The sequence below is a fragment of the Anabrus simplex genome, chromosome 2 (genome assembly GCF_040414725.1).
Source record: "Anabrus simplex isolate iqAnaSimp1 chromosome 2, ASM4041472v1, whole genome shotgun sequence".
Classification (NCBI taxonomy): domain Eukaryota; kingdom Metazoa; phylum Arthropoda; class Insecta; order Orthoptera; family Tettigoniidae; genus Anabrus; species Anabrus simplex.
The window spans coordinates 378,965,317-378,989,206 of NC_090266.1; the positions used below are offsets into that span (position 1 = coordinate 378,965,317).

General features: G+C 37.9%; 1 protein-coding gene across 1 annotated transcript in view; it reads left to right on the plus strand.

Moving 5' to 3' along the window:
* Bruce (BIR repeat containing ubiquitin-conjugating enzyme) overlaps window positions 1-23,890 on the plus strand; it is a 1,406,664-nt gene that overhangs the window by 1,165,255 nt on the left and 217,519 nt on the right. The window contains exons 57-58 of the mRNA XM_068225988.1: window positions 8,566-8,751; window positions 8,847-8,994. Coding sequence (XP_068082089.1) covers window positions 8,566-8,751; window positions 8,847-8,994 — 334 coding nt within the window. The remainder of the gene's footprint in view (window positions 1-8,565; window positions 8,752-8,846; window positions 8,995-23,890) is intronic.

A 23,890-nucleotide genomic window follows, 5' to 3' on the forward strand; every position in this document is an offset into this window, starting at 1 on the left:
CACAAAATCAAAATCATATAAATGGCAAAATATACACCCAAAGAAACAAAACATGATATCATATTTTCCAGGGTTCACCAAGGAAGGCATGCGGCATTCACGCAACTCGCATCCGTTCAAAGCCTCAACAGAAATAAAAGGAAACACAATTACACTTAAGCAACACTTCCTATTCAACGTAGGTTTCTGAAAATGATACAGGGTACAAAATCAATAAACAGGGGGACTTTACAGTGTCACGCTCACAATCAACATGGATTCCTGAAAGGGAATTTCGTGACACAAATACTTTTTTTTTTAAATGACCTAATTCAACGTTGTATCCTGGAAAGGATGACATGACACAAACTATTCCTCAGCACGGTTATATCAAAAAAGAAAATCCGGAACAAACGTCGCGCTATAAAACTCTCGTCAACTACAACAACCATAGAGACATGGACAGAAACAATAAAATCACGAAGTATAGGCCGCTCAAATAAAATTCACCTCGGTAGACAAACCTATCACCCTCGCCAACACACGGCTGAATGACTCAAAGGGGAGATCGATGTCTCCCAAAATAAAGCAGCAATACCAAAACCACAGGGTCCAACCCTTTACACATGCTGCTCAACAGTCTACCCGAGGCAAGTCACGCAATAAAAAAAAATGCAGGCCTTTCAGATGAGGAACGCGTCTTCTTACTCAAAATCACACAAAATAATATCTCATGTCCTACAGTAGCATAAAACCGAAGAAATATGAAGGACGTCGTCTAACATTTGCTCGCATGAAAGAAACACGACCGCGCTGGTTACAAATCAAAGCACTCGCGCACAAAGTAAACATGAATAATAAAGTGGCCAACTCTGTAATAAATATGTTAAACTGAAACTAAGAAATTGCCACATTGACACTCGATCATGTCTGAACATCAGAAAGTTACTGAAATATCTCAATCCCACATCGCGAGAAACTCATATGGATAATAATAATAGTAATAATAATAACAATAATAATAATAATAATAATAATACATTTTACAGAAATTTTATTCTAATATTCAGAACTCAAAATACGAAACTGCGTTCGTGGAACTCGTGAATCAATAATTAATTTACCACCTAGATATACAAATAGTCGTGAAGATGACGCTAACAACTTCGTGGATCCACACTCCACCGTCTTACACACTCTCATTCACACATCATGCAATAAATCCCAGAAAACGTGACGGCATGTTTCTGCACACTTTGAGCTCCCATTATTAATACATTAATCTAGTCCTTCCTGGCTTTAATTTGAATCCTTATATACAATTACAATTAAGCCCCGAGACGTGCACAGTGTCTCAAACATCAAAGCAAACAAATCAAAAAATATATACGAGGCTAAAATAAGAAACTGACTCATAAAGAAAAGACGCTAACCACTCAGCTAAATAAATCAGAATAAAATGTAAGACAGCAAGCTGCAACCTCATGCAAACGGTCCACATTTATGTTACAATTTATATTTACATTAAGGAGCTTCCTATCATTTACTTTAAATGGGACGTAGTCCTTCCAAACAAAGCTACATCTACAGAAATTAAATATCAAACTAACCTATCCCGTTTTGCAACATTAAACACATTCACACTCACATAATTACATTAAAAACTCTGTACTCATCTGTTATGGTGACTCATGGCCGCTCGTCCTCTGGAGATAGCTGATCCCATCGTGCTTTTTAGCCTGCCATATTGATGATAATGCTGCCTTCAGAAAAGACTTGGATCAGTCCTTTAGTCTCCATCGAGGGGTAGAAAGGTGATGCCGTATTTTCCGTTGCTGCTTCTACTTCAGGATGTCGTCAAAAACATCCCCTCGTTCACGATGTAGAAATTAGGTCGAGATCAACTGGCCCGTTACAAGAATACTACAGCCGGGGGTAAATTCCGCCGACCGTGAAACCAGTTCCCATTCAGTCGCGGAACCGCTTCTCTTATCTACTCCCGTAACTAGGTCAAATATTTCCCATATTATAAATTGCTGAACTGAAAATGGTAAAGTTTATGCCCTCGGAAAATGATTTACACAGGCAGGCTACTATGCACTTTGAAATAATTAAATGGAACTGTTCTCTCCCTTTGGTAATCGTAAGTTAAATGCCATTCTCCCAGTATTAGAAAACTTGAGTATATCAAATGTAGACTGAGCGTCTTCCAATAAAATCTTACGAGTCCCCACACGATCACTCGCGTAAATATAAACTACTTCTCACGATGTTACCTGCACAGAATCTCGCCGAATAATAGGGTAACTAACTGACGTGTCATCGTTGTTATTAACTCGTCCTCGAAGACGCCGTCATATCCTCGATTGGGGCCACATCTCCCCTAGCCCAATGCCTCGTCATATCGACGGTGGCTCTATCGTTTCAATGGCTCGACGCATCGCGTACCTGACGCTTACCTCAAACATTTCTTATAAGCGACCCTAGCCTCTCGCCCGGGCATCCGAAATGTTGTCGGTTGGAATTCTATTGTCCCCTTGTTCGGCTTTGTGTGCGTCATGTCAAAATTCCACCTTCCAAACATAGCTGGTGAGCAAACAAATCCGAGCTCCAAGCTCCCTGCAGAAATTGCGACATGTGCTGCTGAATGTAGATGTTTCCTGCCAGTTACTAGTACTTAATAAAAATGGAATATTCACTGTGCATTTGAATAAATGACTGATTAATTACATGAGCACTTCAATAAGGGCTCAATACCTTCAGGTTTACTTAGTGTTTTCTTGCCATGCTGTATTGCAGCATAATGTGGAGAAATTATTTTAACACACTGTTCAAAAGTATTAAAACTTAATTTGTATATGAACTAGCTGTGGAATTTACTGAGAGATTTAGTCTTGAAAAAGTTTTGATCTACTTGTATTTAGCGTATTTTCTATTTCCGACTTTCATTTCCTGTATGGAATATTAAATACTAGCTGATGTACCCCGTGCTTCGCTACAGAATTCTATTGTACACGTTGTGAGCAATATTGTGTTAAATTGCATAGCTCTTATCGTTTCCCTAGAAACGCGATGGGGAATCACCAAACATATTTTCTCATATGATGACTGAGTTAGGGAATTTTCACTGTAATGGTAGACCCGCTTGCATACCATCAGTCACAATCAGGTTGGTGAGTTTTCATTATTATGGTAGACACTCACTCTCCATCTGCCTTTTTACATCCTCAGAAAGACTGTATTCGATTTTCCGAACTGAAATGAACATACAATGACGTCAGTAGGAATGGCGCGATTAAAAGCAATGCTTTCATATGAAATACTCGATCAAATGAAACACCACACATTTTCTCACTTTTAACAAACAGGACTACACTGCCAATCAAACAGTCCAAAGTTCCAAAGCTGGAATGACCAAGCCGCAGACAGCCGTGATTTGTGAACACTCTTCGTCTTTTTTTGGCAGGAAGAGGGTCGAATAGTGGAGACTCCGTGGTAAAAAAGTATGCCCTTTTACTAATCTGTTTCGTAGGAGTACTCGATGAGTCAGAAAATATCAGTACACTACACTGGCGGCGGAAAAATCTATCTGACTTGGAGGCAAATTTTCCCTCTAAGCCAGAGGAGAAACCCCCTCTTCACTGATAATTTGGAATAAAATTAATGTAGAATTTAATAAAAGTGAAGAGGAAGAAGCTTTTCTTAAGAAACGGCTGTTTTCAGGGTTGAATTTCAAGTAAGTTAGAGAATTGTTGTGCTATAATTTGGAATAGGCCTAAATTGTTATTCTAGACCAGGCCATACTACTATGTCAGCCTCTGCCTTAAGTATGCACACTGCTCATTCAAAACAGCATGTCAGAGTAGGGATCGAATAACTGGTATGCTTTGAAGAAGAAGAAGAAGAAGAAGAAGAAGAAGAAGAAGAAGAAGAAGAAGAAGAAGAAGAAGGAGTGTGTAACGTACCAGCTGTATCAGAAAATGTATGAACCAGAGGAATGGCACGCTAAAGAAGAAAGTTTTCAACTCCCTGGCTATTTCCCGCCAATATTCAGTCAGGCTATTATACTCGGTACGCAGCAGTAATCCCATCTATCGGAGTTGAGAGGCAGCTTGAGAAACAAATAACTTCACAACAAACAATGGTCAATGTAATGTTATTGTTGATCATTATTACGTGCTTTCGATATTGTAGGCCTTCACATTTAGTTTTTTTCCATCTCTGAATTATCACTCTTATCATAGTCGGTACGGTAAAACTGAATAAAACATAAATGATCGGAAATTGTATTCTCTGTAACTTTTGTTATGTAGTACTTTTCGATAGAACCAAATACATAGGTATTTAAAAATTAAATTGTAGGCACCTTCCCCTGAACTACAATTTCATCCAGGGTGAATAAAATTGTTTATATCTTACACTGTAGTTTCTTATTCCACGACTATATATACCGATTTTCATTAAATTCTGTTAACCCATTTTCTCATGACTCGGCATTGATATGGACTTGGCAGCAAATATGCAAATTCATGAATATCTGTGTTATAGCCGGTACAGTAAAAATGTATAAGATATAAATGGTCGGAAATTTAATTCTATATAACATTGTTTGTGTAGTATTTACCGATACGACCACTAATAATATAAATATTTGAGAAGAAATTTTAGGCCTTCCCCTAAACTACCATTTCATTCAGCGTAAATAAAATAATTTATAGCCTAAATTGTAGTGACTCATTCTCCGACTTTGTATACCAGTTTTCAATGAGATAGGACCACTAATAACACAAATATTTAAGAATTAAATTTAAGGCCTTCTCCTAAACTACCATTTCACTCAGCGTGAATAAAATTATTTATAGCCTAGATTGTAGCGACTTATTTCCCAACTCTGCATACCAATTTTTATTAAGATAAGACCACTAATAACATAAATATTTGAACATTAAATTGTAGGCCTTCCCCTAAACTACCATTTCTATCAGCATGAATAAAATTATTTATAGGTTAGATTGTAGCGACTTTCTCTCCGACTTTGCATACCGATTTTCATTAAATTCTCTTTAGCTGTTTTCTAGTGATGCGTATACATACATACATACATACATACATACAGACAGACAGACAGACAGACAGACAGACAGACAGACAGAAATTACGGAAAAGTAAAAAGTGCATTTCTTTGTTACTGTGGACATGATCGATACAGAAATACCTTTCTTTTTAAATTCTGAGCAATGTACCGACAAAACTCTTATTTTATATGTATAGATTAGTCAGCTAATTCTTTAAATCATTGAATTTTGCACAATGATCAATCATTTGGTGGTGTGAATAAAAATGAGTCTAAGCGAGAGAGCGTGTGCTCGCTTAGTGTCCGAGTGCCTCCCTGCCGACGAGCTTCCACTCCGCATTTGCGGTGAATAAAAATATAGAGCAGAAGCACAGCGTAAACTCTAGTGTCTGGAACAGCCACTCAGTGTCACTGATCAAGGTAGTGCACATGCCGTGTATATAACATTTCGATGACTTCCGGATAGTTCAATCCTCAAGATGCCAGAAGACAATGTGGAATTCCAGTCCGCTCTTATCTCCATTTTAAAAGAACTTGCAATTCTGTATTCAAAGTCACATTTAGCTCCATGGCTAAATGGTTAGTGTGCTGGCCTTTGGTCACTGGGGTCTCGGGTTCGATTTCCAGCCGGGTCGGGAATTATAACTTCGCCCGGTTAATTTCTCCGGCTCGGGGGCTGGATGTTTGTGTTTGTCCTAAATTTACACTATAAATTGAGGATAGTTATGTCCACCTTTTCAATACAAAAACAATGTGAGGTCATTAGCACATCACATATTTATTACCTTTCAAACATTGGGACCGGTTTCGGCATTATTTGTATGCCATCATCAGCCATAGGAAACTTAGTGACAAGGCCTAAGTACAATATTAACATAACTTACAACATACATATATATATATAAAAATGAACATATTCTTACAATGACTATTAAAATTTTTTGGTGTACACCATAAAACCTTAGATTAAGATTGGTAGCATATTTTATGCGACATATTATGACTTTATACAATTATTTGACTAAAGTTAAAGCTTTTTGTCAGTTTTTCTAAATATTACAAAGTGTTAAAAGAGCATCCAGATAACAATTTTCAATCTTTAAAAACTTTTATAACTACTAGGCGTTAAAGATAATAGTGCATTTGTTTGGTCGATAGTACTAAATTGACATGCATTAAAATGAAATCGCCTACTGTCAGATGGGAAACAGTGACCTATTTGTACTAAGTATGGAGATAAGTTACATTATAAGTCTGTAGTAATTCTATAACTTGCGTTAATATAGTTTGGTTATTTAATAACAAGTCAAATAAAATGATAAATTCGGCTGATATTTTAAACTTTAAAACATTAATTGTCCATTGTAGAGGTCCCTTTTTCAGTGAAGATATATAGTGAGCAAAGCAGTTCCTCTTAGAATCGATTGCAGGTTCACTCTATTTGAGGTGGATTTTGGATTGAATAAATTTCTTATTTCGTAATGTAATGTCGTTGAGCAATGTCCTAAATGTATAAGATCAATTCATCAAAGTCGATCCATGATTAAAAAACAGAAACATACAAACATTTTCAATTCATAATTAATAATCAGAAATATACAACATTGTAGCATGCTAAATGGTCATTAAGACCAAAAGACAAAATTTTTAGAAAAGTCACAGTTACCAGATAAGAAGCACAAAAAAACAACTGCAATAAATGCTGTTCATTGTGAACTACTTGCTAAATTTAACTTAAATATTTCCATCCAACAACTGTTGGTAAAAAAATTACAAAACATGAAAACAAGACTGAAATATAAAATAGAATTAAAGTGTACTGGAAATACACATATCGTTAAAATAATGGGAGAAGCAGCTGATGAATCTGATGCAGGGTGAGTACAATCCAACCACCATCTGAAAGGTAGGAAATCATAGCCTGAAAATTATGACATTAATAAATTGAGGTAAATGGTATAACGTAAATAACAACAATTAATTATGATGAAAATAGTATATTGATAATTGACTGTATTTTTTAATGAGCCAGATCTGCAGGAGTTGTCATCCCTTCGACTTCCAACAGAGGCATCATAACTCTGCAAACATTGAAGTTCCTTCAAATTCCGGAGTCATGGATAGTCAAGCCATGATACATCGACACTGGTTGAACTCTTCCTTTCCATTGCAAGTGGCCTGTACATTGATGCTAGGGATGGCTTTTCTGAAAATGTAGTCATTCCCATGAACATGTGGCTTCTGAATTTGTACATGAGTACAGTCTACAGCTCCGACAGCATAAGGGAAGCTAAAACGTTCTTGCCACTTAGCCTGTGCTTCCTGCATCTAAGCAACATTTGTTGGAATTTTATCTAATAATCTGCTTTCGTTTCTAGTAACCTCCATGGCTCAGGCAGCAGCGCGTCGGCTTCTCATCGCTGGGTTCCGTGGTTCAAATCCCGGTCACTCCATATGAGATTTGTGTTGGACAAAGCGGAGGCGGGACAGGTTTTTTTCCGGGTACTCCGGTTTTCCCTGCCATCTTTCATTCCAGCAACACTATCCACTATCATTTCATTTCATCTGTCAGTCATTAATCATTGCCCCAGATGAGTGCGACAGGCTTCAGCAGCCGGCACGATTCCTATCCTCGCCGCAAGTTGGGGGGCTTCATTCATTCCATCCCTGACCTGGTCACTGACTGGAAAACAGGTTGTAGGTTTTTTTATTTTCAATCTGCTTTAATTTCTATTCATGTAAAAACCAGTGAAAACGCTTTTGACACAGTGTTCCGAGATGTCTTCACCAACTGCACTTTGAAACCCAGTGTCACCAAGATAATGCAAGAAGATTTTCATTTCTTCTTAGTTTGTTAGTGCAGCACCTCTTGTTTCTTTGGAGCCCCAGGAAATGCTCCGCTAACCGTTCAGCATGCTCCTTACTGGACCTATATAACACTTTGTAATCAAGTTGAGATGATTCTCTGCGAAGTTTGTAAAATTTTCTTTTCCGATTAACCACCACCATAAACTCTGCTATGCTATTGAACTTGATACTGTCATTTGGAGTCACCTACTGAATTAGTTTAAGGAAACATGAGCAGGCACTTACCAGAAAGAGTGCCTACTTTATCTTTATTCACCAGAAATCTGGAGCGTCCACTCTGCTACTCGAGCGACTGGAGTGTGTGCTCAAGGTCACAGGTCTACTGAGAGTGATTGCTACCGACCAGCAGTTTTTATTCACCTCATTGTGAGTGCCTGCTCTAAATTCGCAAGTAAAGAGTGCATGCTCATTATTATTCACACCACCCATTGTGTGAAGAAGGACCTATAGAAAAATAGATAAGGACAAATAAACGGGAGAGTTTCCTTTATAAACCTTCAATCTTCAAATGGGAATAACAAGATCAGAGAACAGCTTAACTTCTTGTGTTACACAATATAATGTGGTATACTGATAATACTAGTACTCTGAAGTATTTGTAATACTTCATTTATAGCTATTATTGCAACTTTTCATTCTTTCAGTTGATCACCCCACAACAATCTACTACTGAAGGGGAAGGTATTCTATGCAGTCCGGATGACAGATCTAATTTATATTGGGCTAAAGGTACTGGCTTCAGCACAGGCAGTACAGCCCAATTTTGGGATGTTGAGGAGGCTTTATTACGACAACGAAATGAGGATGAACATGTCACAGTTTTACTGCAAGTAAGAGAAATGTTGTTTTCCTTGTAAGGTTACTTCTCATGTAATTTCCACTGTTTAATGTATAATATTTTCTTTTGTTTTACCATAATTTTCAGGTTATATCCAGCTACATTCATCCTGAAGACTGCGAAAGTGAAAGTGAAAGTTTATCAGTGTGTCATCCACTGCCTACATCATTCTGTAACTTGATGCTACATTCATGCCTATTGCCTGCACTTTCTGCATATTTAAGAAACGATTCTGGTAATGCATTTTATTTATTTACTTATTTATTTATTTATTTACTTATTTATTTATTTATTTATTTATTTATTTATTTATTTATTTATTTATTTATTTATTTATTTATTTATTTATTTATTATGCCTTGGTAGATGGCGAAGTTAGGGCTCTTGGCCATCTCCTACACTTAACCCCTGTTGTGATATATCACTGGGAGCAGAGCTTAAGAGAAATATATATATATTGATATATATTGTAAATAATAATTAACACAATAATATATTACACTTTTCTAACTCACAGTCATTCACTCATCGAGTCATACAAATTAGTTAGCAGCATTCAGCAGGTAGTCTCAACAAGCAGTCTTAAATTTAAGTAATGAGATGGTATTTCTGACACTGACAGGCAGGTAATTCCAAAGTCCTGAACCCGCCACAAGAAAAGAATTGTTATACGTAGAGAATCGGTGAACAGGAATAGAAAGGGAAGAACCAGAGTGGGTGCTTCTGCTGTGAAAGGAGGGCAAATACTTAAGCTTGGATGAAATGTATAGTGGTCTGCCTTCAGAGAGCAGTCAGTACATCTGTATCAGTATGTGATAAGTTCGTCGTTTTTCAGGTTTTGGCCATGAAATAGTGTGATAGTATGGGGTGATATGTGTATCATAACCCAGACTGTAGATAAATCTAAGGCAACAATTAAGTGCTCGCTGAATTTTCAAAGTCTGCTCTTTTGTTGCCTTTACAAGAATGAAGTCACAGTAGTGTTTGTATGAGTTTGACTCTCACATTACAAGGCAAAATATTTTTGTTTCTTGTAACTTAGTGAAGTATCAAAAATATTTTTTTACAAACACTTTTAATATACTCAGACCAATTTAAAGTTTTGTTCATTGTCGCTCCAAGATTTTGTATCGTAGTGTGGTCAACAATTTTTGAGAGCAATAATGATTGCTTGTGTCTTGGAAGGGTTAAGGAGGTGGGAATTTATCAAGGAGTAAACATTAATTCGCTGAAGGTCAGCATTGATGCCTGTTATGGCTTGAGGCAAATCAGAGGTCTTACAGTGACAGTATATTCGTAAGTCATCCGCGTAAAGATGGTAGCTACAATTCTTTAAATCAGATGAAATGTCATTTATGTACACAATAAGGAGCAAAGGCCCTAAAATACTGCCCTGCAGGGTTCCTGCCTTCCTGGTTGAATGTAGTGCACGATTTTTGAGGTACTATGAAAAGAAATTAATAGTTCGTTCATCGACGTAATAAGATTTCATCTTGTTTAACAGAGACTGGATATTTATGTCAAATGTGCTACTGAAGTCGAGGAGAGTAAGTATTGTCACCAGTCTTTGGTTCATTGCATGTCATAGGCTCATGTCTTCAGTCATTTTTAGCAGGGCTGTTGCTGTGCTATGTCCCTTCATGAAGCCAGATTGCAATGGGTCTAGGAGATAATGGTCGTTTAAGTATTCCAACACCTGCTCATGAACCAGACGCTCAAATGTTTTGGAAATTGCAGATAAAATAGAAATTAGTCTGTAGTCGGATGGCTGGGAAGGGTTGGATTTCTTAGGCACAGGGATAACTCTAGCTTGTTTCCATAGTGAAGGAAATGTTCCGTTAAAAATATAGGTATTTATTGGTAAAACAGCACCAATAATGTTGTGTAAGAAAGTTATAGAGATATCATCCGCACTTCTGACTTTCGATTTGATAGAATATAACACTTTTTTAACTTTATTAGTAGTAACGGGGTGAAATGTAAAATGTTGTTCGTCAGGTAAAAGGATAATTATGGAGTTGATTATCGAGTTTGGGGAATATAGCACATCAGGTGGTGGTCTTTCTTCTGTAAGAAAATCATTTAACTTATCGAATGGTATGTCCGGCACATGAGGTGGTTGCTGAGGTTTTCCTATACCTAAGGAAAGAAACATGTCCCATGGACTGCTACAATTCTCATTTGCAGTCATGTTTTGCAAGTAAGTAAATTTACAGTTTCTAACGAGCTGTTTAATTCAATTTCTAAGGACCCGACAATTTTCAAAGTCACTTTGGTTATGAGTTAGTTTAAAGTGTTAATAAAGTGCATTGCTGTCAGCCATCGTGTTTTTAATTTCATTATTTAGCCAAGGACAAGATAGGCAACTAAATTTTATCTGTCGTTTAAAGGCATGTTTATCATACAAAGTGATCACAATTGCGTTAAACTTGTCTACTTTCGCATCTGTATTGTCCAATTGGAATATGTCATTCCAGGGTAGATTGTTAGTTTTGTGTCTTAATTGTGTTTCTGGAAATAACATACTTGGGTTTATATTTTGGCATTCAGAGGGAGAAGGATAGGTAGATCAGGTCTTGAGTGGAGATGGCTGGGACTGGAATCTGGCCATGAGTTATAACTTTGTCTGGGTTATTTGTTACATTGTGGTCAGTGAGCGTGCGTGTTGCATGTAAGTGTGATTCGTAGGCTGTAGATGGAGGATTGTCATATCACAGGAAGAAAACGTGTTAATAAATTGTTTAGTTTCGTATTGCATGTAAGCTTTGGGAAAGCATTCTTTCTGATTATATTAGACATGTTTGCAAAATTAATAAATGGTTCGATAGAAGGCAGTTCAGGTTTAGGAAAGGTCATTCCACTGAAGCTCATCTTGTAGGATTCCAGCAAGATGTAGCAGATATCTTGGATTCAATAGGTCAAGTGGACTGTATCGCAATTGACCAGTCTAAGGCATTTGACAGGGTGGATCATGGAAGACTACTGGCAAAAATGAGTGCAATTCGACCAGACAAAAGAGTGACTGAATGAGTTGCTATATTTCTAGGAAATAGATCCCCACCGGGCGAGTTGGCCGTGTGGTTAGAGGTGCGCGGCTGTGAGCTTGTATCCGGGAAATAGTGGATTCGAATCACACTGTCGGCAGCCCTGAAGATGGTTTCCTTGGTTTATCTTTTTCACACCAGACAAATGCTGAGGCTGTACCTTAATTAAGGCCATGGCCGCTTCCTTCCAACTCCTAGGCCTCTCCCGTCCCATTGTCGCCATAAGACCTATCTGTGTCGGTGCGATGTAAAGCCAGTGGCAAAAAAAAAAAAAAAAAAAAAAAAGGAAAAAAAATGATCCCAGAGAATTAGAGGAGGCAAAGCTTTATCTGACCCTGTAATAATTAAGAGAGGAATTCCTCAAGGCCATATTATTGGAACTTTTTGTTTTCTTATGTATATAAATGATATAAGTAAAGAAGTGGAATCAGAGATAAAGCTTTTTGTGGATGATGTTATTCTATATAGAGTTACTAAATAAGTTACAAGATTGTGAGCAACTGCAACATGACCTCGATAATGTTTTGATATGGACAGTGGGCAATGGTATGATGATAAATGGGATTAAAAGTCAGGCTGTGAGTTTCACAGATAGGAAAAGTCCTCTCAGTTCTAATTGCTGTGTTGAAGGGGTGAAAGTTCCTTATGGGGATCACTGTAAGTTCTTAGGTGTTAATAAAAGGAAAGATCTTCATTGGGGTAGTCGCATAAATGGGATTGTAAATAAAGCGTACAGATCTCTGCACATGGTTTTGAGGGTGTTTAGGGGCTGTAGTAAGGATGTAAAGGAGAGGGCATATAAGTCTAGTAAGACTCCATCTAGAGTATGGTTCCAGTGTGTGGGACCCTCACCAGGATTACTTGATTCAAGAATGGGAAAAATCCAAAGAAAAGCAGCTCGATTTGTTCTGGGTGATTTCCGACAAAAGAGTAGCGTTGCAAAAATGTTGCAAAGTTTGGGCTGGGAAGACTTGGTAGAAAGGAGGCGAGCTGCTTGACTAAGTTACAGGTTACTATGTTACAAGTTACAACTCTCATATTTGTTCCATATTGAAGTTGACCATGTATCAAGAATATTACAAGAATATTAATAAGACCACATATTCAATACATACTAAGAATCTTATGTTTAAACTTTTACATAATATTATAGTTTTATTAGGTATGTGTTTCACCTTCTATTAGGGGCATCGTCAGCCTTAACTCAACCTTAAGGTCATTGGTCTTGGACCTTAACAATCCTTGTAAGATATAAAGTTTACAGTTCAAAACCTCTTTGATATCATCACACCTTAAAATTAACACACTAGAAAACATCTAAAATATATGGACAGAACAAATGATCATTAATGGAGGAAACTAATGATAAAATACACTTTTTATTAAAATTTAGAACATAATCAGTCCTAACTTATGTGGATTGTAGAATGTCTAAAACCAAAATGGATCTTCTTCAAATTTACGCTACCATTATAACATTAAATGATGTTGATCCAATGACACCTTCTTCTAGGGGAACTTTTGTAGTTTAAAACCTGAGTATAACATTAAATCATGCATGATGTGGCCTATGCAACATCAACTTTAAGGCAAGAGGCATAAGTCAGACTGAGGTATGCAATTGGATAAGAGGTATTCATTGTAATGTTAGAGTAATTAATGTTGTGATAATTGTTATAAGAAAATCTTGCTTCTTGACATATGTGTTGATACTGAACGGACAATTTCACAATTAATTATTTATTTATTTATTTTCCACCTAGTCGATACAATGATTGCTTAAGGCAATTTTTAATGGTCAAAAGTGGTACATGTTTCGTGTATTATCAACATCTTCAGCCACATAACACTGTTTAGATGAAAAATATATAAAATTGACAAAGAAATGCTTTAGAGGAAGTGTCCTTAAAATTAACATAAGATTGTTAATTTTAAGGACAAAGATTGTTAATTTTAAGGACACTTCCTCTAAAGCATTTCTTTGTCAATTTTATATATTTTTCATCTAAACAGTGTTATGTGGCTGAAGATGTTGATAATACACGAAACATGTACCACTTTTGACCATTAAAAATTGCCTTAAGCAATCATTGTATCGACTAGGTGGAAAATAAATAAATACTTAATTGTGAATCTATTGAAGTGCGATACGGACCATGAAGCTGATTTTATGGAACGGATAATTTCTCGAAAAATCTCAACTGGAACTGTTGCTAATAGTAAAGCAGTTCTTAATGACGGTCTTGTAAGGATAATTTTTAAATGACAAAATAATTTATTGTAATCCACCTATTCAGTACCAGATAATCCTTATATTCAGGGTATAATTATACTTAAAAGCTCCCTCCACCGTGCTAAACACTACGCCGTCCTATGCCACTCCTAGTAACTCCCCTCAGACAACAGCACCTGCGATTAAAGCTCCGCCTACTCTCTTCCCCTCTTATCTTCACTTCATATTGCAACATATGTGGAAGATTAAAATAATTTACACAATATGCATAAACAATTGTATGTATTATCACTCTTTCATTGATATTGTCAACTACTGTGTTAGTACACTGATATTTAAACGTTATATCATAACTTTTATTCCCATTTGAAGTGAAGATAATAAGAACATTATAAGAAATCTTGCTCATTAAGATACTTTTATAGTGTAATTTTAACCAAAACAACAATCCTATAGAAGGTTCAAATGTAGCAACTGTGTAATATTCTCAAAATATATGTAACATTAGAATTGAAGGGATAATCTTACACATTGCGCAAATAATTCAGGGCCCTGACCTATTTTTTAAAAGGTTAAATTGGCTGATGATGCTTGCAAGGACAAGTGAAACGTACCATAACAACTAATGTAAAATAATTATATCCTGCATATAAGGATTATGTGGTATTGAATATCTGGATGATGATAAATTACTTTGTCATTTAAAAAGTATCCTTACAAGACCATCATAAAGAACTACTTCACTATTAGCAACAGTTCCAGTTGAGATTTTTCGAGAAATTATTTGTTCAGTATCAACACATATGGCAGGTAGCAAGATTTTCCTATAACAATTATCACAACATTAATTACTTTTAACGTTACAATGACTACTTCTTATCCAATTGCACAGCACAGTCTGACTTATGCCCTTGTCTTAAAGTTGTTGTTGCATCAATCACATCGCGTATGAGTTAATGTTATACTAAGGTTTTAAACTACAAAAGTTCCCCTAGAAGAAGGTGTCATTGGACCCACGTCTTTTAATGGTATAATGGTAGCGTAAATTTGAAGAAGATCCATTTTGGTTTTAGACATTCTGCACTCCATATAAGTTAGGACTGATCGTGTTCTAAATTTTATTAAAATAGTGTATTTTATAACTTGTTTCCTCCATTAACCATCATTTGTTCTGTCCGTATATTTTAGATGTTTTCTAGTGTGTTAATTTTAAGGTGTGACGTTATTAAAGAGGTTATGAATTGTAAACTTTATATCTTACAAGGATTGTTAAGGTCCAAGACCAATAATTTAAAGGTTGAGTTAAGGCTGATGATGGCCCTAGTAGAGGGTGAAACATGTACCTAATAAGACTGTATAATATTATGTAAAAGCTTAACCATAAGATTCTTAGTATGTATTGAACAGGTGGTCTTATAAAAATATTCTTGTAATATTCTTGATACATAAGTGGTATGTTCCGAAATGTCAGTAGAGAGATGGCGTGGAATGACGTTAGTAGACAAATAAGTTTGTGCAGTGTATTTAAATGGAGGGAAGATGGCAATATGAAGATAAAGTTGGATTTCAAGAGGACAAATTATGGCAAATATCGTTTGTAGGAAGGAGAGTTAGGGATTGGAATAACTTACCAAGGGAGATGTTCAAGAAATTTCCAATTTCTTTGAAATCATTTAAGAAAAGGCTAGGAAAACAACAGATAGGGAAACTGCCACCTAGGTGACTGCCGTAAATGCAGATCAATAGTGATAGAGTGATTGTAAGTAAGTTAGTGTTAAAGTCTGCTATGTCAATAGTATGCTCATAACTAGGCAGTAGGTCAAGTAAAGGAAATTCAAATTCAGTCATTTTGTTATTTTGGGCAAGGAATTTCTGTTGGTTAATAATTACATAACAAACATGAATTCTGGCTGTAGCTGTGCATTGTTCGATGATACACATACCACCCAGCTTTTTAAGTCGTTTCTGCATCGGATCTATCATGCCCTAAGAGGAAATACCGGAGGGTATGCTTAGTGTAAGCCAGCTTTCGCTAATATCAAGAATATGAATTTCATTGAAGTGCGCTACCAAGGAGAGCGTATTGACGTGGCAGCACTGTAAACAGTTGGTAGAGGGAAGAAATACCTGTTTGAGGAGAATGCCTGTGGTATGGGGTGACGGGGCGAGAAGGGGGGGTGGGGTATTACCAAGGTCAGTGTCAGGTACAGAGCTCTGGATCAGCTGAATAACAGAATGTCAACGAAATATTGTAGCAGAAATAGCATGCAACTTACCTCAACATGCTGATAAATGCTTACACTGGCTATCACTAACACACACTCAGACACACTGTAACTATTTGAAGACTACCAATAAATAATAAAAATATATATAATTAATGAACGGAGTGAAATAAGTATAAATACCAAGACAATGGGCGCCACCCGTAAAACAATTACAGGAATATATAACTATATAGAGCAATGAGTAACTCCCTCTCCCAAGGCGACGGTCATCAGGCTGACGAAGCTCCAAACTTACTTCATAACCATACCTGTTTACCCCTGAAATTAGATGAAGGTAGCATGCCAGGTTCATCCTCACTCCACTGATAAAAAGATTTACTGCAAGTTTGATACCAGAACTTTACTCCCAAAATAATAAACAAAAATATAATAAATACCACAATAATCATCACTTAAAGAGACCCCCTCCTGATTGCCGTCCGCAAAGGCAACGTACAAACAACTACGACCAACATTAATCATTACCTCACGAGACCTACTCGCTTGTCGTTTACAAAAGCAAATATACACACCACTAACAACAACCAAATCATTACTTCACGAGACCTACTCGTTTGTCATTTACAAAGGCAAATATACACACTACAAACCATCAATAAAATTGTTGATACTATATACACATTTCTTAACATACCTCCAGGTAAGAGTCCCACTACACTCACTACTGTTATAGAACAAAAATCGTATTCTGGTAGAGAAAAGTACGACGACTTTCTCTACGTACGGATGCAACCTTCTTTACGAAGAGCATCCCTAACCTTATTTACACACTTCATCGACGTCTTGAGTTCTTCTCGAGTGCCGCACAGATTGGTGTAACGCCTCAGGTTTCTGCAACTGAAAGTGGATACTCGGCCGACGATTTCCTCGACCAAGAATCAGCTCTGTGCTCAAACACACATCCACTACCGAATCTCGATTCTGTACGCATCACCACATCCACTGTACATAATCTCGTAGAAGAATTGTAGTCCAACTTATTATACAGAGTTGGAGTTACAAATAAACACTTAAGTAGCGTCTTTGACCTAACAGCCGCCAGAAACTCATTAGCATCAGCAACATATAGCGTGCTCACTCCGAAAACGATACTCAAGAACAATACAACATTGTTCTGGGACTATGCGCAAAGTAGCTCCCGCGCGCCGGTCCGAGTGAGAAACACACAGAATCAGAGACAGAAACACAATCAGAAACAGCATTAGAGTTCGAATCAGAATGACTTGCCGCACACGCGTACATGCTTATATATCCTTGCTACACGTGGTAATCGCGTCCTGAAAAGTTTAGTGGTAGCAACGCTCACACCGGCACTTCTTCCCGCGTCACTCTGTCAACACAAACCTCGCTCAAAACAAAGCCCTCGCATTGGCTATCGAGTATATGATGTGACATAGACCGTCCACTCATGTATGTCCACATAGATTCACTCCAATTCTTCAACCGATACAACCTGCCGTACCCCGTGTTTTCAAGCCACTTGTTGCAACACATCCAACTGACTTCAACCGTCCTTCCCGATATAGTCGCAGTTTTCCCAGTTGCACAATCCTTACGGCTAGGCCATATTTACGGACTCTTACCCAAACGGAAATTTATACAAAATATAATGATGAACATATGCAATATTCCCTAACTATACATTCTTCTTATAATATTACGTTTATACATTATAAATAAACAAAATTACATGATTTTAACCTAACAAACTATATACGAAAATTTCCTAACCTAAAAACTCGGCAGTCGTACATACGTACGGTTACAACACACACAATACACTTATAGAAACACTTATGAACAACAAACAAATACAATATTGAGCTGTGTTGTTTCATATCAGTTGTCACTGTTATCCTGCAGATTTTTCATGTTGTCTAGTTCCACAACAGTGGTGATGGATCTTTTCATCCCATTAGGTAAGGGGATTACGATGCGTCCCTCTTGGCTCCAGACACAGGATTGCCCGAAATGATCCCTTGCCAGGTTTAATATGGTCTTACGCGTTTTGGCGAGGGACTCGGTGATGAGTACCTTTGTGCCTTTCAGGAGCCACTTCACCTTGAACACACGGTCACGTTCGTGGTAGCAGGTAAATGTAACTATCATAGGGCACCTGCTTTTAGATACCATTTTCAGCTGTTGAGTGCTGTAGCTACCCAATCCTCTGGCACCGATTTAAGCTCCCCATTGTGAATTCCATACTCAACTTCGTCCGGAAAGTTTCCCTCACTTTCTAGTTAATATCTTCCCGTGGCTCCTCGGAGACTCCATGGATTAGGAGGCATTTCATATGGCTGTAGTGCTCTCCTTCATAAGTGAGTTGTTATTGATGGTGAAGCTGCTGTTCTAACTTGCACAGCTCCTCTCTCAGCACAGCATGTTCGGAGGAGATGGCACTTCGGAAGTCTCAGAAAACCTGATTCTGAGAGTCTAGGGACTCTTCTCTGGGGATGGCAGAGCTGGTTAACAACTGAAGGCACACCTCAAAGTCCTCCATCATTGATACAAAAGCATCAATATGCTTATTCACCTTCTGGACGGACATATTGGAACCATACGCCATATTGCTATAACGTATGGGACCTTCTTGGTCAACAGTCAAATGCCACCTCATCCGGAAACCACCCCCCCCCCCCCTCCCCAAAAAAAATTCCAAACTGATGGGTGAAGAAATGCCCTTCAGACTGTGCGAGGGTCAACCACACATCCGTCCGTTCCTCACGGAGCTGTGGTGGGTTCGCGGCAAAAATGAAATTCTAATCTGAACTCATAGGTACATCAGAACATGAGGGGGAATAAGGATGCTATCAAGACTACAGCAAATAAGAATAGCAGAAAAAATATATTTTTGAACATATTTAATCACTCTTGTTAAAACACACATAAAATACTAATCCTGAATATAATGCTGTACATGTTCGCCAAAATAACTGAAATTGGAGGTATGACTCTGCTCAGTTCTCATTTCCATGTTTGATGAATGATCTTTCTTTTATATCTGAGTCATACTATTTTAAAATATGCCCTAATACATGTATTTATTTGTAAACGTGATGATTTATCGTTAACCTGTTTCTTCTACATTGGAAGAAAACATTCTATACTCCCGAATTCTGGAGCCAACTTTGAGTGGTCGCTTAAGGAAATGTTAAAAATCGTAAATAATGCCATATAATGCAAATACATATGGACAAGACGCAATAGACAACACAAAAATAAACAAATGTTGGGTCCGGCTTTCAAACCCACATCGCACAGAGCAACAACCCAAACAACGGGAGACAGAACCCGCTTTCAAAGTCTGACACACACACGCACGCACACACACGCACACACACACACAGAAAAAATAAAATATCTATTAAAGAACATCGTAAAATAAACATATACGCACAATACTGAACTCCTCCAGTAGCAGAAAAAATGTAGATGGCTGTATTTAATGGAAAACTGTGTGTGACAAAAATCCTGGGTTTGCCTTGGGACTCAAACCAATGTTCATCTGCACATCACCACGATCGGGGCACTGAAATAATTACCTATTCATTTTATATAAGAAAGAAGAAAAAAATATTTTAATCCGGCATTAAAATAAATCATATTCCCATACTGAACCGAATGTAAGTTAATTGGGAATACAACTACAGATCTCATTCTGTTAACAATGGGCTTCTTTCCTTTTCATAGTATGGTCTGACATATTTAATCCTTTCTTTAGAGCTTGTACTAAAAACAAAACGAGCAGAGAGGTCCCCCTTCTTCCGACATATTTAATCTGTCACTCGGGAACTGCATTTTCTTGAAAGGCTGGCTACACATCCTTTTAAATAACACAGACCCCTATATAAAACAGCAGCATTCTAAAGCCTCTTAAAACGTTGGGGTAGTCTTCATTTCAACCACAATTGTTACATTATTCTCATGTGCCCTACTCATACACTTAACTTACATCAACTCAAACCTTCATTTATCCTTACAGTCCACAGGATTTAATCATGAAGGACCCAGGTTCAAAACTTGCCGAACACTCAGAAAATGAACACATGGTTTTCGTCTAACCTATAAACATCTCATTAGGATTATTAATGGTATATGGAGAGATTATCTCTAGAAGAAAATTCCCTGTCTAATTTGGGGGGACATGTAATCGAGCCCCAGGCATGTCACACATCTCGCAGTATTCATACAGCCAATTACCGTATAATCTCGAATACCACCCGAACTGTTTTTTCGAAAATATCGCTTCCATAATTGGGTGCGGGTCTTATTTAAAATTTTGGAAAATTATCTTTCCGAATGAGCGTAAATCGGGCATCACCGCCAGCGCAGCTTGGTAATAATGCTCTCTCCGCTCTCAGTATACGCTACTTCCACGCTTGGCGTCAGTTTCACGCACGTTGTCGGAGTGGAAACATGAATTCCACAAAGCGTTTGCGATCTTTTACTGCAAGTGAGAAACTGAAAGTAGTTCGGGAAGCCGAAATTATTGGAAATCGTGCAGGCGGTAGGAAATAAGATATTGACGAGTCGTGTATTCGCGATTGGAGAAAGAAGAAAAATGTGCTATTTACATGTAGTGGTGATCGTAGAGCTTTTCGTGGACTGAGTGTACAGTTTCTAGAAATTGAAAAAAAAACTTTATAAATACAGTAGAAGTCCGTTATAGCGAGAATTCATAACAGCGAAAATTTTACTCGCTATAACAGATTGTCGTTATATCCGATTTTTGTATAAAAGTCGGAAAACCCTTCATGCACTTTAAAATCGGTACCTATGAAAAGGCAATCAGTTTGTTTAAAACTTGCATTTCCGCAGATAATATCTACACTACGGCTTACTTGTTTGTTATTTTTCGTGATCCGATACTACGTGAAAATGTATGTTTAATTTCATTCTGAAAAGAATAAGGTACCGTATTTCTCCAAATTGAAGACGAACCCCACTTTTTCCTTCAAAAAATTTAAATCAGGCTCAAAAAGAAGTTTGTAAAATCATATGAACGTCTTGTTGTACAGTAGGCCTACGCATTTTTAGACTATTTTTAGACGCCGAACATTGTCTTTTGTCACGCCGTATATCTTTTTTTCTTTTTCCGGCTGCACAATTATTCTTTATTTCTGCAGATTTAAGGACCATTAACTTAACATTGGCATTATAATACCGAAGAGAACTCGTTGAAAATTTTCCGGCAATACCTACTCCATGATATAGATGTTGATTCCCATAGGGAATCTGAAATATTTGTTCTGAATGAGTAAATTTATAATACCAATATACAGTAAATGGTCCGTTATTGAACATTACAAATTTTCCAGCTAACTCATTCCTGTTTGCCAGCGTTTCGCCCCCGTGTGCTAGGCTGGGCTCATCAGTTGGTACCTAGCACACCTACCAAGACGCTGGCTAGTGCATACCGTGGACGCCAATGCGTAGGCTAATTGTAGCCAGCGGCAGTGTCAATGCACTATGACAGACTTTGTCTCCTTATCAAAAAATGATGCCTGCTTGGCCGTCAGATGATTTAGATGTTGATTCTCATAGGGAATCTGAAATATTTGTTCCGAATGAGTAAATTTATAATACCAATATAAATGGTCCGTTATTGAACATTACAAATTTTCCAGCTAACTCATTCCTGTTTGCCATTTATATTGGCATTTATATTGGTATTATAAATTTACTCATTCGGAACAAATATTTCAGATTCCCTATGGGAATCAACATCTATATCATCTGACGGCCAAGCAGGCATCAATTTTTTATAAGGAGACAAAGTCTCTCATAGTGCATTGGCACTGCCGGTGGCTACAATTAGCCTACGCAGTGGCGTCCACGGTATGCACTAGCCAGCGTCTTGGTAGGTGTGCTAGGTACCAACTGATGAGCCCAGCCTAGCACACGGGGGCGAAACGCCGGCAAACAGAAATGAGTTGGCTGGAAAATTTGTAATGTTCAATAACGGACCATTTATATTGGTATTATAAATTTACTCATTTGGAACAAATATTTCAGATTCCCTATGGGAATCAACATCTATATCATCTGACGGCCAAGCAGGCATCAATTTTTGATAAGGAGACAGTCTCTCATAGTGCATTGGCACTGCCGGTGGCTACAATTAGCCTACGCAGTGGCCTCCACGGTATGCACTAGCCAGCGTCTTGGTAGGTGTGCTAGGTACCAACTGATGAACCCAGCCTGGCACACGGGGGTGAAACGCTGGCAAACAGGAATGAGTTAGCTGGAAAATTTTTTTTTTTTTTTTTTTTTTGCTAGGGGCTTTACGTCGCACCGACACAGATAGGTCTTATGGCGACGATGGGATGGGAAAGGCCTAGGAGTTGGAAGGAAGCGGCCGTGGCCTTAATTAAGGTACAGCCCCAGCATTTGCCTGGTGTGAAAATGGGAAACCACGGAAAACCATCTTCAGGGCTGCCGATAGTGGGATTCGAACCTACTATCTCCCGGATGCTGGAAAATTTGTAATGTTCAATAACGGACCATTTATATAGGTATAATACCTACTCCATGCGTCTCTACAGTACAACGATCCATCAGGAAATTATTCTTGCTGTCTATAAAACTTACTTTTATGCAGCATCAGATATAACCGGCTACGGCTACACGCACGCCTCGCTTGTCGGGTTCGGTCAAATTCAGCGGCTAGCGATGTATAGGCCTAATAGCGAACGTTGAAAGTCAACGAACGAGTTTATTGCGCCACGGTATGGCCATTTCGCCCTTGTATTTTTTGTGCACATACCTCAAAATTTCATCTTCGACTTCTTTAATGCTTCCTTGTTGCGGACGACTGAATGCATTTTTTAGCTCTTTGTCTTCACGCTAACGCCAAATATTGGCTTTAGTTAGGCCTATGCCGTATTTTCTTGTGGCTGTACAATTATTCTACATTTCCGAGTGTTTAATAAACATTGCTGGTGGGACCTAGTGTTTACAGTGCACTAAGTCTTCTAGTATGGGCTAGAGCAATTTTGTTACTTTCATTGATCTGTCTCTGTCTGTCTTATCCTTGGCTTTGACAAAATGAAAGTGACTGAGGTATGAGCGATGCTAGTAATGCCATTCCTTACGCAGCCAGTCCCTGCTATGAATGGTGTGAAAATATTGCTCATAGGGTCGGTTGGTGCATGCATTTCAGTGGGCTTGGCAGACTGATATGTAATAGCAACTTCTGCCTCGGTGAGGAAAGCAACGGGAAACTACCTCACTCCTCATTTCCCTAGTACGTCTCTTCAGTGATGCCTAGGCCATCTATGACAGCTCATGGCGGAACTGTTGAGGATCCAACCAGCCTTCGGCTGATGACTAAAACACACACAACATACACAACTTAAAATTGGCATATTATCGACTAGAACCCATTGAAAATTTGCCGGCAATACCTTTTCCACGTATCTTTACAATACGACTATCCATCACGAAAATATTCCTGCTGTCTATAAATTTTATTTTACTAAGCGTCAAGTACAATAGACGCGTTATGACTGCCACTGAGTAGCCATGGCTTTTCTAAGAATTCGATGGGTCGCTTGTTTTTATGCC